The sequence below is a fragment of the Pongo abelii genome, chromosome 2 (genome assembly GCF_028885655.2).
Source record: "Pongo abelii isolate AG06213 chromosome 2, NHGRI_mPonAbe1-v2.0_pri, whole genome shotgun sequence".
NCBI lineage: Eukaryota > Metazoa > Chordata > Mammalia > Primates > Hominidae > Pongo > Pongo abelii.
This window is the reverse complement of record NC_085928.1, coordinates 141,023,257-141,040,923: the sequence shown is the minus strand read 5'-3', so window position 1 is coordinate 141,040,923 and position 17,667 is coordinate 141,023,257. Positions and strand designations below refer to the sequence as shown.

At 39.3% G+C, this 17,667-nt stretch overlaps 1 protein-coding gene across 1 annotated transcript in view; it reads left to right on the top strand.

Annotated features, from left to right (window-relative positions):
• The window catches only part of CPNE4 (copine 4), a 767,841-nt gene that overhangs the window by 740,941 nt on the left and 9,233 nt on the right, over positions 1-17,667 (top strand). Inside the window, exons 20-22 of the mRNA XM_024245287.3 lie at positions 6,022-6,076; positions 9,106-9,157; positions 11,551-11,684. Of these exons, the coding sequence (XP_024101055.1) occupies positions 6,022-6,076; positions 9,106-9,157; positions 11,551-11,684 (241 nt within the window). The remainder of the gene's footprint in view (positions 1-6,021; positions 6,077-9,105; positions 9,158-11,550; positions 11,685-17,667) is intronic.

Sequence of the window (17,667 nt, the reverse complement as noted above, 5' to 3'; positions counted from 1 at the left end):
ACCAGGTCATTATGAGGTGATCCATGAGGTAGAACAGCTTGAGAGATGCATAAAACTCTTTTCAGGATGGCCTTGAAGGAAAGCTTCCCGCAGACAGCTCGTCCTCAAACCTGCCTGCCTGTTCTATCCTTCAGCCTCTGAAAGAGATGGTGCTGCTCATTTCCTCTGCCTTTGACCACCCACCCCAGCACAACTACTTGTACACACACAAAAAAAAACACACGCATGTATGTGTGCACACACACACAGGCCCACACAAGCTCAAGTTGTAGGACTTCTCCAGCTCCTGTATCCTGGTCTCCCTAGTCTGCTCAAAGCCAAGGTGACATCTTTTCCTTGGGACCAGCAGGGATATGGGTCTCTGAAAACCTGAAATGTTCTCTAATAAAAAGCATGGTCTATCTGCTATCAAGACAGTACAGAAACTGAATGTGTACATTTCTTGGAAATATGGATTGCCATTTTATAGAAGTGTCTACCCCAGAATGAGACAGATATCAGAAACCAAGGCAGGGTTTCTCCATGATGTACTTGTTATGGTATTAGAAGACAAAGTTAGAACTGAAACCCAATCTGACAGGTATTTTCAAGTGTAGAGCAGTTGCTTAGTGATGAGAAGACAGTTCAAATCACGTGCTACCTTTTCCACTCTACACCAGTCAGTGGTTCTCAGCCTTGGCTGTACATTGAAGCCGTTTGAAAAGCCTTAAAATATGACAATGCCTGCACCCCACCCCAGAATCTCTGATTTAACTGTCTGGTGTGCATCCTGGAAATTAGAATTCTTTATCCTGCTAGGTATCCAGGTTGAGACCCAGTGTTAAATCATGAGAGATGGCTCAGATGCAATGGCTAAGGTCCTATGCAGCATCTGTTTAAGCACCAAACACCTCATGGGGAGCTGTAAAGACAGAAAAATTAATGAAGCACAATTTTTCCTCAAGTAGCCCACAATCTCATTGGGGAGAAACACGTGTAAATACATTACAGCCCAGCATGGCCGGGGAAGTGTTGCCCTGTGTTGGGATTGGAACTGTATAAAAGAGGGAAGGGCTAACTCTATCCTTTGTGGGAAGAGGGGTGGTCAAGGAGGGAGTCCTGGGGATGATAATTTCTGGGCTGATCAGAATTTGGCCTTCAGCTTTGTTGTTATTAGAATGTGGATGGATTTGTTCTCCTTTTTCTGAATCAATAGACCAGGCAAGCCTTCTATGAGGACAGAATCAACAGGGATGATAGAGAGAGCATGGGGAACTGGTGACAGTTAGACCCAGGTTCAAATCCCAGCTCTGCTACCTCTGTTGTCATAAGATTTCCATTCTATGGGCCTTGGTTTTCTTCATTGTAAATTGAAGATGTATCACTTCCCTTGCAGAGCAGTTATAAGGATTAGATATAAAGCAGCTGGCTAACACAGGTTCTACCTGTTATAAATACTCAATAAATGTCAGAGGTTATTATCTTTAATACCCTAGATTTATGTTTTAAAAATGATCTGAACACAATGGGAGACAGAACTATAGTGTCAGTTCTGAAGTTCACTTTGGACCAATGATCTTTAAAATATTTTTGCTCATGTACTTTTAAAAAAATTATTAAAATGTATAGCTGTCACATTTTTTCACTGAAATCTGACATTTTTCATCATGAGTTTATATAGCGATAAAGAATGAAAATTCTAATGTGTTGTAAGTTTGGATATTTTATAATAAAACTCTTACATAACTCTTGTGACTGTGTCAAGTGGAATCTAAATGCCATAACTATTTCATATCCACCATCATCCATTTTGTAAAAAATGAGCAAGCTCTTCAATGTGAGTTGAGAATTGTAATTGTTTCTTCCTTTTCATCAACTTATATTTCCATTCTCTTCCCTCCGAAATTTTATCCTTATGTATCTTAATAAAATTGGTTTGAAATTCTGTTATAATCACTGTATATTTCTGTAGTAAAAATATAAATTTAAAATTTTTTAGTTTCTAAAAATTTCCAAGATGAAAAGATTCAAAATATTTTTTAAAATCTGAGTTTTTATTACAATTATTACTAGTGCATAATTGATCAAAAGAACATAAACGTACTAGAAATTTCAGTGTAATTTTTGCCTATAAAAACCTATCAGAAATCAGCTCTTACTGAAACAGATAATGGGGTGTTTTTCCAATTCGTTTATAGAGTGCTACCTATTACTAGAATGGGAGAGTCGAGCATCAATTCTAACTCAGTTTTTTTCTCTTATCAATGTAAATACTGAGAAAACCTGTTCTTATAAATAAGTATATGGAAGTAAATAACTTGACTAGCAGTATTACTCAATTCTTTCAAGTTATACACCAAAAAAATTACATAATGGCCAATCATCAAAATGTTTTCTTCAATGATCTACCAGCTGACATCAGCACCTGCCAAAATTTATTTAAAGCAAAACTTGGCAACTACCTGACTTGCAAAAGGATTTTTTTCCCCTAGTGAATCATTCATGTTTAGAATTATTCTTCTTCTATATGATGCTACAGAGTTTTTACACTCTGGAGCAATGGACCATGATGGTTAAGATTCAGAATAGGTAAAAGAGAAGGATAAGTGAAAGGGAAGGTATGAATGGAGAACAGCTCTCTCCATCACAGGCATTCCCAGAATATCAGTTTCAGCAAAAAATACATATGGATGTAGAGGAACTTAATACTGATTTCCCTTTAAAAAAAAGCCATGTCCTCATATCCACAGAAGTGCTTTGCATTTCCAGGTACCCCAGTTTTAAGAGCTCTGCTTTAGAGAACAGTTTTTATTAAATGTCTAGGTGCCCTGAGATGCCATATTGCTGTGAGCTTCATTTCCTTATGGATACAGTAATTTTTCTTTATGTTTATTAACATTTTGATTTATCTCAAAATCTTCCTTAACAGAAAGGAGAAAATGGTGGTTAAAAATAAATCTTCCATCTGGAGGTCATTTGACAATAGTCATCCCCTAAGCAGGTCAGGACAGCTTACTCATTACCATTGAAGCATGTAGGGTTTTTTTATTGTATTTTATACTATTTTATTCTGGTTATAAGAAAGATTGCCTTTACCCATGTGGTAATATACCCCTGAATTTTCCAGATTGTCCGTCTTTGTCAATCATTTTCCCAACAGTTGCTAAATGGCCCTTTGCTGGGTGCTGAGTGGATCCAATCTTGAGTTCTTAAAGTGTTAGTATACAGATGCTTTCTTTTGTGTTCAACTTGCATTCTTTTACTTCTTGTATAATAAGACTCTTCTCTGCCTAGTTTTATTTTAAAACAGAAATAATAGATGTTTAAATCCATCGTGCTTAGGCTTAAAACTTTTTCTTTAGTGTGTTTATTAGTTAGAGGCTTTCTGGTGGCTAAGTTCAGAGAATTTATCCCTCCTGGCTCATTAATTATTCCCCTTGTAGGTGAGGCATTTTCCCTACCTTCCTACTCTTGAAACTCAATTACATAACAGTGCATCAAGCTCAGCAAACATTGAATCCCCAAAAGTGGCTTAGAAAGTATAAAAGAAATATCATTAACGCCAGAACACCATAGGGATTAGAAATGGATGGAATGTTAGAGCTTACCCCTCCTAAACTCATCAAAAAAAGAAAATAAGGGTGTGGAGACTCCCAGTTTCTCTATTTTGACTTCTGGGTCATCTTCGAGTGTGAAGGACCAGGATCCATCCTCCACCCAGAAAAGCCTTACTTCAGGCTTAACTAGAAAGTACCCTAAAATCCCCCTCACAGATCTCTTCTCACACCCACCCATGCTTGTTTTGTTTAAGGAGGAATTGCTGAGGCAAAGTATTTCAGTATGTCCAAGGACCCAGAAGTATATTTTCTCCTATCTATAGCTAATCCTTCATAAGCTGTTGTGAGTCTCTATTTACCCACATTAATACCTTATCTAATACCTGCTAGATGCAATGCACCACAAAGCCTGGATTGACCCAACAGTGAGAAGTGGGAGTTGGTGATTTTCTGGAGAATTTAGACTTTGATTTCAAAGAATTCCAGCTTCCTTGTATCTCCCAGCCCCTAACCCCAAATTCAATATAGTTGGCTATGTTTTGGTAAAGTTTTGTCAAAACCATCATTGGCTAGTAATGAGCTCTTCATCAGTCAGGTGGTGATAAAGGAGAATCTAGCTTTGCTACTTTGATTTTTCTGTCAGCCTGGGGATTGGTGGGGCTCATCCCTTTTTCCTTATAGATGTTTAGGACAGTGAGCCCTAACCTGAATTGACTGAATACACCAAGAACAGAGAAATGTAGGAATTGTTCCAAAGAACAAATCTCAGTTAATTTCTTAATGGGAGAAGAAATAAAAGGTAGATGACATGAGAAGGACATGTCCTTGCCAAGAGCCCTATGGTGACAGCCACCCGACAGCACATCATTCGATTAAAGAGGGTCTTATTTGTTGTCTAGACAGGGGGGCAGATTACTGGAAGTACTAGTAGAAAATCACATTTAATACTACACATAATCATTAAATTATAATGGTATAATAGAAAGGTATGGGCTTTGGAATCACACAATTCTCCTTGGTAATCACCATAGGCCACTTAGCCTTTCTGAGGCTCTATTTACCTGTAAAATGGGAATAATAAGTAGGTGAAGCTTCCAGGATTGTGTGAGAATTTAATAAATAGATACATCATCTAGCAGGGGGCTGGTACATTGTATGCATCAATAAATGTTAATTATTCTCTTCCCCATCCTGTCAACTATAGTACAGTAAAGTTAGAGTTAAGATCCAATATATGTGAATGAATAATTAAGAGAGAAACTCCAGTGTGCATAAGATAACTCAAACCAAAGGATATGTAAGTGATTCTCTCAGGTTTTCACAAGAATCCTCCCTTCTTTTCATAGCCACATTTTAATAATTGAAATTCATGGATTATGTACTCATTAACTATTAAGCACACATTCCATGACAAGTACTATAATAAATGGTGGGGCAGGGAGCAGTTGAGGCAGAGGACAGTGGAGATATAAAGATTTTAATACCAAAAACAGGGTCTCTTTGAGTTCAAAAAAACAAGAAAAGACATGTAAACAACTTATCACCGCTTGTATGTGATAAAGTGGTGGGCACAATGAGTCATGTAGAGGGAACCAAGCTCTGTCAAATTAGCCAAACTTACAAGCTTTCCACTGCTTGTTATTTGCTTTTGTTTTGAGATGGAGTCTTGGTCTATTACCTAGGTTGGAGTGCAATGGTGCAGTCTTAGCTCACTGCAACCTCCGCCTCCAGGGTTCAAGCAATTCTCTTATGCCTCAGCCTCCTGAGTAGCTGGGATTACAGGAGTGCACCACCATGCCCAGCTAATTTTTGTATTTTTAGTAGAGATGGGGTTTCTCCATGTTGGCCGGACTGGTCTTGAACTCCCGGCCTCAAGTGATCTACCAACCTTGGCCTCCCAAAGTTCTGGGATTACAGGAGTGAGCCACTGCACCTGGCCCCATTGCTTTTTAATATCCATTTGGATTCAGTCTTATCTGTATTTGAACTCTAGCTCTAATTAGTGACATGATCTTGGGCAAGTCACTTTACGTCTCAAGGCATTTCCCCACCTGCAGAAGAGGAATAACAATCTCTCCCTGTAAGTATTTTAAAAGATGATACCTACAAAAGGTTCTAACACAGTGAACCATAACAGTTACCTAGTTCATGGTCACTTTTCAAAGGAAACAGAAAGTTGAAATTTGAAGTGGAGGCCATTGATGAAAGGGTAGGGCCATTTTATTTCTTAGTATAGAATCTAGCAAAAAAATTAAGGGAGGAAGTTGTAGACTAATGACTGTAATGAATTTAAGGGGTTATTTCTTGATTTTAATTATCCATGCTATTGCTACCCCCATCACCACAGACAATCAAGAAGCATGAGTCAGCACTGGCATAGCAACATGGCCTAGCAACCTAGTAATGTAGGTTAATGTTTTTCTTCCTCATTAAATGAATAAATGAAGCAACTTCTTGTTTTTTCTTTTCTTCATTTTGGTTTCAGTGACAAAATGTTCCCTGCCTTTGGGTTTGGTGCCAGGATACCTCCAGAGTACACGGTGAGTGAGTGGAGATGGGATCTTCTTCCACTTCACTGTGGTCAAAGGATAACTTGGGTTTTCTTTGCGGCAGTCTCACACTCTTGACTCCAACATAACTGTGTCAGTAGGGCCTAAAGAGTCAGAAATTGTCTTCAGAATCAGTGAGATTAACTCCCCAGGGCCCATCTCTTGATGAAACCCTATCTCCTGGTATTTTGGATGGGTCTTCTCAGAGGTCCAGATGAAGAGTTTCATTGTTTAGTTTCTTATAAATGTGGTCAGAGTCTGAGAAAACACTCAAGAAGTTGATCTCCAGGGGCTCAGAACCTATCCATTCATATATCCCCTAGGAAATAGAATTCTATTGGCAATGCCAACTGGGAAAGTCCATGACAATGGAGTCTACAAACTTTCTTATCCCAAGTCTCGGAGTCCAAGTCTTTATGGGAGACACAGAGAAGTTGTGAAGAAAGAACTATTATGACTTAGAGAATTGGGAAGTTGAAATGTTCTTATGAAGACATTGGAATCCTATTTGGTTTGGTAATGATTTCTCATGACGGAAAAAAGGCAAAGATTGTGTGCAGATAAATTTGCACTGTGATGAGGCTGAGACACTACTGTGATATTCTAGATGCTCCTGTAGAACATTCTCCACAGAGAACTCGTGCCCACTAGGTGGACAAGGCCTTGGAGAGACAGCAGGGTACCTGCCCCAGCCTCCACCTTACCTACCAGTGCCTCTGAGGTCTGAGCTAAGTACAAACAACACTGCCCAATCCTCAATTTCTCTTTTACTGGCTGTGTCTGAACCACAGGTGAGGAGGTAGATGCTGACATTTGCTCCCTCACTAGAGCCATCACATAAAGGGCTTTCCCCTTACGTATCCTTTTTGAAAGAGGAAATCAATCTCCCTGTCGCTCCTAGAGTGAACAGTGGATGGAAGGGCATGTCTCCCTGACCTGTTCTCCTTCTTTTTTGCCTTGTATTCCACACTGTCCTTCCTGCTGGGCATAGCTACATAATTCTAGAAGCATTTATTCGAAATAGAGCTTGTGGAGAGAAAGAATATAGAACAAGAGTTATCAACTGGTGGCCTGTAGACATTATTCAGGCTACAAATATGTTATATTTGACACACTTTTAAAAAACGAATTCAGCAATTGCACATATAAAATGTCAGATTTCTGGCTTCTCTTGAAAACCTGAAAGGCCTGGCAACACTAAGATTAAAAGATGACCTATACAAGAATAAGCTGGAGCTGAGGAGATCTAGGCCCCTGCAAATCGGGAATGTAAACAGGTGAATGCCCACTTTCTTCATAGAGCTGCTGAATAGCTCAATAGCCATCAGCCCAACTACCCGGGGATTCTTGAGTTTTCACCACATCCCCACCAGATGGTCTTCCAGCCTCAGGTTGGCCCAACAGGGCTGAGGACAGAGCTATGCACCATACCTTTTTCTCACTAATGACATCTTTTGTGTTCCCTTCCTGGAGTAACTAATCCTTCTTGCTCTTCTCTGAAGTCCTCTTGGTCACTTGATCCCCTAACTCCATCCTTCCTGTCAGCAAAATCCCCTGGTTTTTCTTGTTTCAATAGGCATCTCTCACATTTCCCCATTTCTGGTCCCCAGATATATTTCTGGTCCCCTAATTTCTCCCATTCCTCAGACAAGCACTGATGATTTCAGCAGCTCAGGTGTCCCCGGAGAGTTTACAAGGTTGCCACAATTTACTCCTTAGGACAAAATCTCAGAGTATGCATTGAAACTGAAACACAAGCACCTCTGTCTTAGTTTGCACTTTCTCAGAAACAGATCTTGAGACAAGGGTTTGGATGCAAATAGTTTATTTGAAAGGTGGAGGAAACCACAATAGAGTTGGGGAAGTGGAAGTCAGCACAGAGTATATTATCAAGTCAGTTACCAGTGTTGGCAACTGGTGCTTAACTCTGCTGAAGAACCCTAGGAGACAATATACAGCACACACAGACCCCGACCCCAAGGGATAAGGGAGCTGGGGTATGTATACATCACCTCCTGTTAATTACTGATTACTCCCAAGGGTCACTTTTAGCCTGTCACTTGGGCAAGCAAGGCAGGCCCTGGAGGCCAGGAAAAAACTTAAGGTAAACAAAGCAAATAAGATGACTGAAGTCAGCTGGCTTACCTGGAAGTGCTAAGAGCAGGAGAATAAGATAAGCACTGAGAGCATCACCGATCACCTCCCACTAAGAAAACAGGTGTCTTTTAACACAGTGACCTAATTTATAGATACCCAAAAGAGTCAGAGCTTGGAAATATCCTTTGAAATGAAATTCTCCATAAAATACCAAATGATTAAGTAAAAATGTCTAGATGCCAGAACATCTATCTTGTTTTATCAGGTTTTTGGAAAGAAAAAAGTAAACAATATGTTATTTGACCTTGTGCATAGGTTCTGCCAGGCAGAGGAATTTGTGTTGAAGTATTCCAAAGTATATTACTTTATTATGTTTCCAAAAGTAGAGTGCAGTCTGCTTTACCTGTAGGTATGTGAAAATCCTCCTGCCCTATAGTTCTGCATGTCATGTTAATGTTTCTTAAGTGTCAACTGCTTAGCTGAAGCTTTTATAACCATCGCTATCTTCAGCAGACAGCTTGGGTTATTGAGTTTTTTTGTTTTTATTTTTGTTTTAATCACTGGGTCCAAATAGAGCTCAGCCAAATCTAAGCCTCCAGTCTGTGGCCAGTTCTGTCTAGCAGCTATTTGAAGTTATCTTTCTGAAATTTTTTCTTGGATTTTTTTATAAGCCTTATTCTCCCCTCCTGACAGCATTTATCTGATTCTAGAAAATCTTCCTGTCATCTCAACTCCACAGGGAGCTTAGAATTCACCCTCCATCTCATATTGATTGTGTAAAGGCTTGAAATGGTTCCTGCTGCTTAACACATAATGAATGTAATGGGCATTTGTTTGCAAACTCTAAACCCCAGTGCCTTCTTATTGGATTAAAGTTGTAATTCTCCTTTCTTCCTGTTTTTTAAATTTTAATCGGTGTCTAGGTCTCTCATGACTTTGCAATCAACTTTAATGAAGACAACCCAGAATGTGCAGGTAAAGCACAACGTGAAAGAAAGCCAGCATCACAGTCCTTCCCTTTGCACCTTTCCCATTTTAGTTTATCTCTGCTGATGTAGCATATTAGTTACGATTGTCCACAGCATCTCTGCTTTCTGTATCAACATAAACCATGCTGCTCCACAGGCAAGAGAAAGCCATGATAACAGAGCAGGAAAATAAGAACTGGAAAAGACAGAATGCAGAAGAGTTCTTGAGTGTATGGCAATAATGTTGATCCCAGTCTGGGATTCCTTAGGCAATAATAATAATAATAATAATAATAATAATAATAATGATGATGATGATAAATGAAACTTCACCTGGTAGGCAGTGATACAATATCCCTCTTTCTGTTTTCCAAATTTTCATCAAGTGTTTTTTTTTTTTTTTTTACAACTTCATCTCTGTGCCGATATAAGGAGAGGGGGAAACATGGAAATCATTTCCCACTTTCGGCATATCAGCCAAGGACATGGCCTCAGCGAGTTTGAAAAAGCAGCATCATGGCTTTGTGCCAGAGAAAGCCTGCTCAAAGGTTCTGGTTCATGTTCCATTGTTTCCAGCCAAAATTCTCCGACATGATTTCACAAAATAATGATACTGAAACTATGATAATAATTATTATAATAAATTTTGTTCTAGAATGATTTTTTCTGTTTTCTAAGTAACAGAGCCAAGTACCTATGTTGCTATGAAGATCATAAGACATTTTTGCACTAGAAATGTCCATATCTCTCTCTTCCTTCTTGTCAAGGAGGAAGGAGGCTAAATCAGGATTAATTCAGATCCAGTAGCGTGTGTAAGGCATCTAGCAGTTAATGGCCAAGAATATGATATCAATACCATTAAGTCTGAATATAGTAACCTCCAAGACCCAATCTCCGTTCTGCCATTTTTTCCACTAATGTATTCTTTATCCTCAGTTTATTATGGATTAGACTTTCCTCATCCCCAACTACCCCCATTCTGCAATTGTAAGAGAGGTTTCCCCCACAGCAGAATGAAATATAAACCCTGGTATTCACCTGTTTTATACTCTTAGAATTCATCTGCCTGATACTTTTCAAGAGGAAATCAAACTTGCTTATCTTAGGCAAAAGCTCAAGAACCAAAAAAACATAAGGAGCTTCTATTCAGCATCACTTAACTTCAGAACAAGACTGCAAAATGACTTGGCATCTGTCTTTAGAATGATAGGCTTTGGGGTAGGGCCAAGTGGGTGCAGGATTCACAATGAGGTTGGGAGCATGTATGTAAGGGCAGAATAGAACAGAACTTGCTCATCTAAAGTACCCAAGAGCTATTTTGCAGTGCATGGTGGTTATGGAGAACAATCTCAGGAGGGAATTGTGTGGATCCCTCTGGCCAAAAACAGGACCAATGTGCTATTTCAGAATAGAAAGGGATAGAAGGATGAGCTGAATAGGGGAAGGCAAGCGATAACACAGGCACAGACAACAAGAGGAGCCATTTGAAAAAAAATCATTTGTAATGAGATTATTGCTGTGGGATCATAATGATAATATGAAAAGTGCAGTCAAGGTGTGTCAAGTGCTAGGAGAAGCTGTATAGATAGGACTGCCTCTCCTGGCAGAGTCCCATCCTTTTCTATTTCCTGGGCTCATATGGCCTCAGGATGGAAGCCCCCCTTTAAATGAGGGGTTGTCTGTGATGATAACCATCACTTATCTGTACTCAGCGCCCAGGAGATGAGTATATCAGCCACTTTGCTCATTCATCGCACACTTGGTGAGCATTACATTTGCTCGATACTGCCTCAAGCTCTTTGGGGAAATACAAAAAATAAGTAAGTCATGATTCCTGCCCACAAAGAGTATAACATCCAGAGAGATGGTCACGGGAACTCCTGACTCTTATAGTGGGCACGGGTAGTATCTACTAGAGTCAGCAAGATCGTGTGGAAACAAGTGCAACATTGAAGCTAGCTTGCTAGTGGCTAAGAACACAGTGCTTAGAGCCAGGCAAACCCAAGTTTAAATCCTGAGTCTTGAACACACTTGCTATGTGACCCAGAGCAGATCATTGAACATCTCTAAGCCTCTGTTTCTTCACCTATAAAATGGGTATAACATCTATTTCATTATGCTATGGGGAACGAATGAAATCTTATGTATAAAGTAGGATATTAGGGGAAATTTTGTGGAAATTGTTGCTTTTGACTTGAGCTTTTAAAGAGGAGAATGATTTCAGTGGGTAAGGAGGCAGCAACACTAGCAATATGGTATTCCTTTTTATCTTAAGAACATAAATGTGATGTTGATAAGGACTATTTGGGATATTTAATGCTTTACTTTTGTATGTGTTTGGCTATAAATATATATTTGGAGTGACTCTGGAGCTGTTGATCTTTCCCAATTTCACCTCAGGAATTCAAGGAGTTGTGGAAGCCTATCAGAGCTGTCTTCCTAAGCTCCAACTCTATGGTCCCACCAACATTGCCCCCATCATCCAGAAGGTTGCCAAGTCAGCGTCAGAGGAAACTAACACCAAGGAGGCATCGGTAAGGAGGGGGCTATTTGTCTCCTAAGGGGAGCTTACTCTTCCTCACCTGGATATTGGCCATAAGACCCATCTCACTCTGACAATAAATTCCAACACTTCTACTTGTGTGAATTTGGACAAATGACTTAACCTCCTTCTATCCTCAGTCTTGACATCTGAAACATGGGGATAATCAAACCCATCTTTGCTGGGTTGTGAGGCTAAGAGATGACACATGTCAAATGTCTACCACATTGTCTGAGACTCAACAATGGAAGCTACTATATTCACTAAAGTATGTCATATCCACCTCCTGTCCTTGAAAAGAAAAAAGAAAGGTTTAAAAATAAGCTTGCTTTTTAAGATACCCATACTATAGATGGATGCAAAGCACCACGGAAGTGAAACAATGGATGATTCTGCCTCCTGGTGGTAAAACGCGGCAGCACAAAACATCACAGCAAAAATTGGTTTCATATTCTACTGCTTTTCTTAAGAAAAATGCAAACCAAGACCAGAGTTTGAGTTTTGCCCCTAATATTTTAGAAGTAAATATATTACCATAATTTCTGTATTTATTTTAATAACATTAATACATGTCTTTTTAGCTTTATGATTTTTTCCAGATTTAGTAGAATATTACCAATGTCTGAAGTTTGCTCTGTAATTTTATCCTGGGTACTGAGTTTTTATATAAAAAAAATACTACTCCCTTATCTTCTTACATCAATTCATCTAACCTTCCTGCACTGTCTGCATGTTCTCAGCCTTCCTTCATGTTAGAATGGATGGAGGACCATGCTCCTACCTCATGTCAACATCTTCTTTTGTGTACTTGAGCACATCTCCTCTGAATTATCCAGGAACTTTGACTCTGCAGTTATATTCTCGCTCTTTCTCCTATCATCTATTGTTTTCCTTTCTGCTTCCCTTTGTACTGAAGACTCATTCCCATTAACAAGTACTCATTCAATAATATCTCCTGCTTTAAGTTAATATCTGCCCCTTGACTCCGCTTTGCCCTTTAGCTACTGTCCTTAACGTCTTCCCACTTATAATCTGCACTCCATGCAGAAACCAGATTGATCTTTTAAAAATATAATTAGTATTGCATCATTCCTTTGTTCTAAATTATCTAATACTTCTCATCATACTTGGAGTAAAATCTAAATTCCCTGATGTGGCTTAGAAGACACTATAGGATGTAATCTCTGCCTACCTCTCTGATCTTAATTCTTATCACTTTCTCTTTTGCTCCCTATATTTCAGTCACACTGACCTTCTTGCTGTTCCACAAACACACCAAATATATTCCCACATCGAGGCCTTTTCACTTACTGTTCCCCTGCCAGGGTTTCTCTCACCCAAACCTCCATATGATCCATTCTCTGACTGTGTTAACATCTCTGCTCAACTCTCAACCCCTCTGAAAGTTCCCCCTGGCTACCTTATCTAAAATAGCCAACCCACCCACCCACACCATGTCTCAGCTTTACTTTTCTTCTTAGTACCCATCACCATCTGAAATATTTTAGGTGCATCTACTAACCTGTATATTTTATGTCTCTCTACTTTCATATGGAAGCTCTACAATAAGACTTGTTCACTAGTATATCCCTAGTACACAAAACAATGCCTGTACACAGTACAGGCATTAAGTATGCTTAATAAATACTTAAAGAATGCATATAAAACCACTCTATTTTTCATATATATATATGATGAAAAGTACTTTACATTTTCTTTTGTAAAATTGGTGTGTATCTTAAATATTGCACATCTTATACGCCAGAAAATACAGTGTTCCTGTTTTCATTATAATTTGAAGTCTCTCCTACTTGAAAAGATCCAAATTCCCAAGGTCCCTAGAGAGAACAACAGTCACTGCATGCCTTTGATTCAGTCCACTGGCCCTTCCATACATCTCATTATCATCTTCAGCTACTCCGGGCTTGGGTCATTGAGTGACATGATCAATTCCTACAAGGGAATAGGAATAGTTTGAAGCAAAATTTTGTTTTAGACTCATAATTTTTCCATGTCTTTTTTATTAACATAGTTGACCACAGTTTCAAACCTCTACCCAACATCCATCAGGTGACCCATAGCTATCCATAAGATACAAATGGGTCTGATCTGTGGGGCATGTTCTCTCATCTCCTCTGTTCATTACATCATGTTCTTGAAATCACTAACCAGTGGTTTGACTATGAAAAGGACTGGAGACCCTGGGGAGCTAAGTGTGTGTTACTTCAAATAATTACTTTAGAATAGTGAATATATAAAACTGTGGATATATTAGCCTTTATGCTGGGCAGAGACACTCTGTAAGCTGAGATCTTGTCCAGCAGTAATGCTGAGGATTTAATCCAAGCCAAGTCTTTTCCAGGTGTGAAAGCTAAGAAAATCATGACTCCTCTCTGCTCATCTTTCCTCTTCTTTTCAGAAGCCATGAACACTATTAATTTTTTTTTTTTTTTTTGAGACAGGGTCTTGGTCTATCACCCAAGCTGAAGTGCAGTGGCACAATCATGGCTCACTACAGCTTTGAACCTTTTGGGCTCAAGCAATCCTCTGGCCCCAGCCTCCCAAATAGCTGGGACCAAAGACATGTGCCACCACGCCCAGCTAATTTTTATATTTTTTGTAGTGATGGGGTCTTGCTATGTTGCCCAGGCTGGTCTCAAACTCCTGGGCTCAAACAGTCCTCCTTCTTTAGCCTCCCAATGTTCTGGGGTTATAGGCACGAGCCAATGCATCTGGCTAACCACCAACACTTCTCAGGATTATAGACCAACATCTCCACCAGTGCGTGGGCCCTGCAAGCCTTCCCCAAATGCATCTCTTTCTGACCACAGAGGTCTTGGAGCAAATTTGAACCTTCATAGGTGCAAGATTTAGGAATAAGGTTTGGATGTGACCATTATTTTATTTTATTTTTTAACCTTTTTTCAGCACCAGAACCAATTCTTCAAATGATAACTTACTTAGAAACTCAACATATAAAATAGACTTAAAAAATACACTATTCTTGCCAAATTTGGTCTAAGGAGTAGAGTCAGAAACTTGTCCATTCTCTTTAGCTCCTTTATCCTCAAGAGCATCCAAGGCATCTCTAAGGGCTCCCCGGGGCCCAGTTTAAAAATTGGATGATCTCATCCCCTCTGGGGTACCAGGACTCACATGGCTAAAAAGAGAACAGAACTAATATAGGTCTGGATTTCAGGCTGGCATGAGTTTTTGGCCATCACTCACTCCCTCAGGGATAGCTGGGTCTGCAATGAAAGGACAGGTCATTAAATGGGACCACATGTAAGAAGCATCCAACCCACACATCTCCATATAAATTATCCCTATAGACCAAGAACATAAGCTTTTCCCCAGAGGTTTCTCCTGTCCTTTGAAAAGTCTGTGGTCCAGAGTCCTTTGTTATCTCTAAGGGTCATAAACTTGAACATCTTCAGCAAGCTGTGCCAGGGAGTCTGTTGCTATAGGATTTTCCCCTTGATTTTGTGGAACTCTTCCAGGTAAAAAATGCCCCTCTTTATCTAAACAGGACCTCAAGTATATTCAAAGACTATAATATTTCATCCATGAGCATTTTCCCAGTCTGACTTTAGAAGGAACTGTTATTGTTTGCTTTATTGGAAATTTCTATCAGGTTTCGATCCTGCAGTCTACAGCCTAGTGCCTTTAGCTAGATTAAACCTGGCAAGATCAGATTCCAGAATCCTGACAATCTCTTCAGACCAGCAGTTCTTAAACTTTTTGTTCCACAAACCCCTTTAGCAGCTGATAAAGTTCATAGATCCCTTCTCAGAAGTGGTTTTTTGTGGTTTTGTGTGTGTGGTTTTGTTTTGTTTTGTTTTGTTTTGTTTGAGATGGAGTCTTGCTCTGTTGCCAGGCTGGAGTGCAGTGGCAGCTCACTGCAACCTCTGACTCCCTAGTTCAAGTGATTCTCCTGCCTCAGCCTCCCGAGTAGCTGGGAATACAGGCACGTGCCACTACGCCCAGCCAATTTTTGTATTTTTAGTAGAGACGGGGTTTCACCATGTTGGCCAAGATGGTCTTGATCTCCCGACCTCATGATCCACCCACCTTGGCCTTCCAAAGTGCTGGGATTACAGGCGTGAGCCACCGCACCCAGCCAGAAATATTTTTAAATGTACAACATAAGACCCATATTATAAAGTAAACCAATTATATTGAAATGCAGTTAGCAAAATATTTTTTAAAAGGAAGATGGAGACATCATAAATACAGTAATAAAATGCTTCTGTATTTACATTTTAAATTATGAGAACCAGTAGTTTGTCTAATAATTCTGTAATTTCTATGTTGTGTTAAACATAAATGATACATTGCTATATATATAGGTACTATAATATAACAGGAAAATATGTGTTTTTTTATTAATAACCAAGCCACAAATAGAACTCATATTAATTTGATTTGTTGATTACACTTATAGTGAAAAAATGATGAATTTTACTTAGAGATTAGTGAAAATAAAAATGTAATTTACCCCAAGTTTACAGACTGCCTTAAATCTTGCAGTAGTCCATGGAGACAGGTTAAGAACCCCTAGTTTAGATCAGCAGTCAATAAACTATAACTAAACTAATCTGTTTTTCAATGGCTTGCAAGCTGAGAATGGTTTTTAGATTTTTTTTAATTGTTGAAAAAATCAAAAGTAGACTAATATTTGTATTTTGTGACATATGAAAACTTTGTGACATTAAAAATCAGTGTCCGTAAATAAAATATTATTGGAACACAGCCTCTCCCATTCATTTTAAATATTGTCTATGGCTGTTTTCACACTACAGTGGCAGTGTTAGGTAGTTGTGACAGAGACCATTATGGTCTACAAAGCCTAAAATACTTATTAATGTCCCTTGACAAAAAATAGTTTCCTGACCTCTGCTGTAGACCATTATGACTCTAAAGTTTCTCAATGTGGTAGTATGACTATCAGGTTGTTTTATTTCTTAAGGCATTTATCAGGTAGGGGAGATTCATCCACTGAACTCTAAGATCAGATCAGACAGGAGTTAGTTAGGGGAAGGTAGAGGATAAAGGTAGGAGACACAGAAGTGTGATTCCCTTGAGGGCCCACCTGTTCATGAATCAGAAGTAGTCTCTTTTTGGATGTGCCATCTGCCCTGGTCTTCCAGGTGTACTCTAGAGAGGGTGACTTATGATTCTGGTATATTCTATACTCCTTCCCCCCATCCCCAAACCACCAACGTTGCCTCTTTCTGCCGCTTCTCTCTGCACCTCCCTACCGCCTCCATCACTTCATCCTACTGAAATCCTTCTCTAAACTCTCAAGCCAACTTCCTTGTGAACATATACAACTCAGAAAATATAAACATAGATGGAAACATACAACTTGAATGAATCTGAAAACCAAACTGGGAATTCAGCTAGGATTAGGGGTGAGTGGTTAGTTAATGGACATGGAACAGAATTAGCCTTTACATTAGACTGCATGAAAAGCATTCAGAACATGTGGCTATCTTCATCATAGTGTGAAGTTCACCTACCTCCAGCTTACATTTTTCATTTAAAACATTTTTTCAGGCTCACAGAAAAAAAAATGAAATTCTTTAGTACTACCAAACTATTTGCAACATTAAGTATATGAGTCTCAAAACCAGATGTTTTCAAAATGTCACTCTTCTATCCAATCTTTCTCCTTGAAGTATGGTAACATGGAATGGCTTAATCTCACACTTACTACCTATAAATGTTGGGCATCTTGCAGGATTATATTGAAAGTTCTTTTCTGTTTAGCCTGAGCTGCATCTGACTAATCTGCTTCTCTTTCCTCTTACCAGTAAAGGCCATCATGATGCCTCTCATGTTGACTAAAAATAGTGATGACCTCCAATGGGTCATCCTTCTCCAGGCCCCAGAGCACTTTCCAAGGCTTCCCTGTGCTGCTGAGTACAGCACCTTTCCTCCAATTCCCATCTCTGCTGAGTCATCTTCCAGCT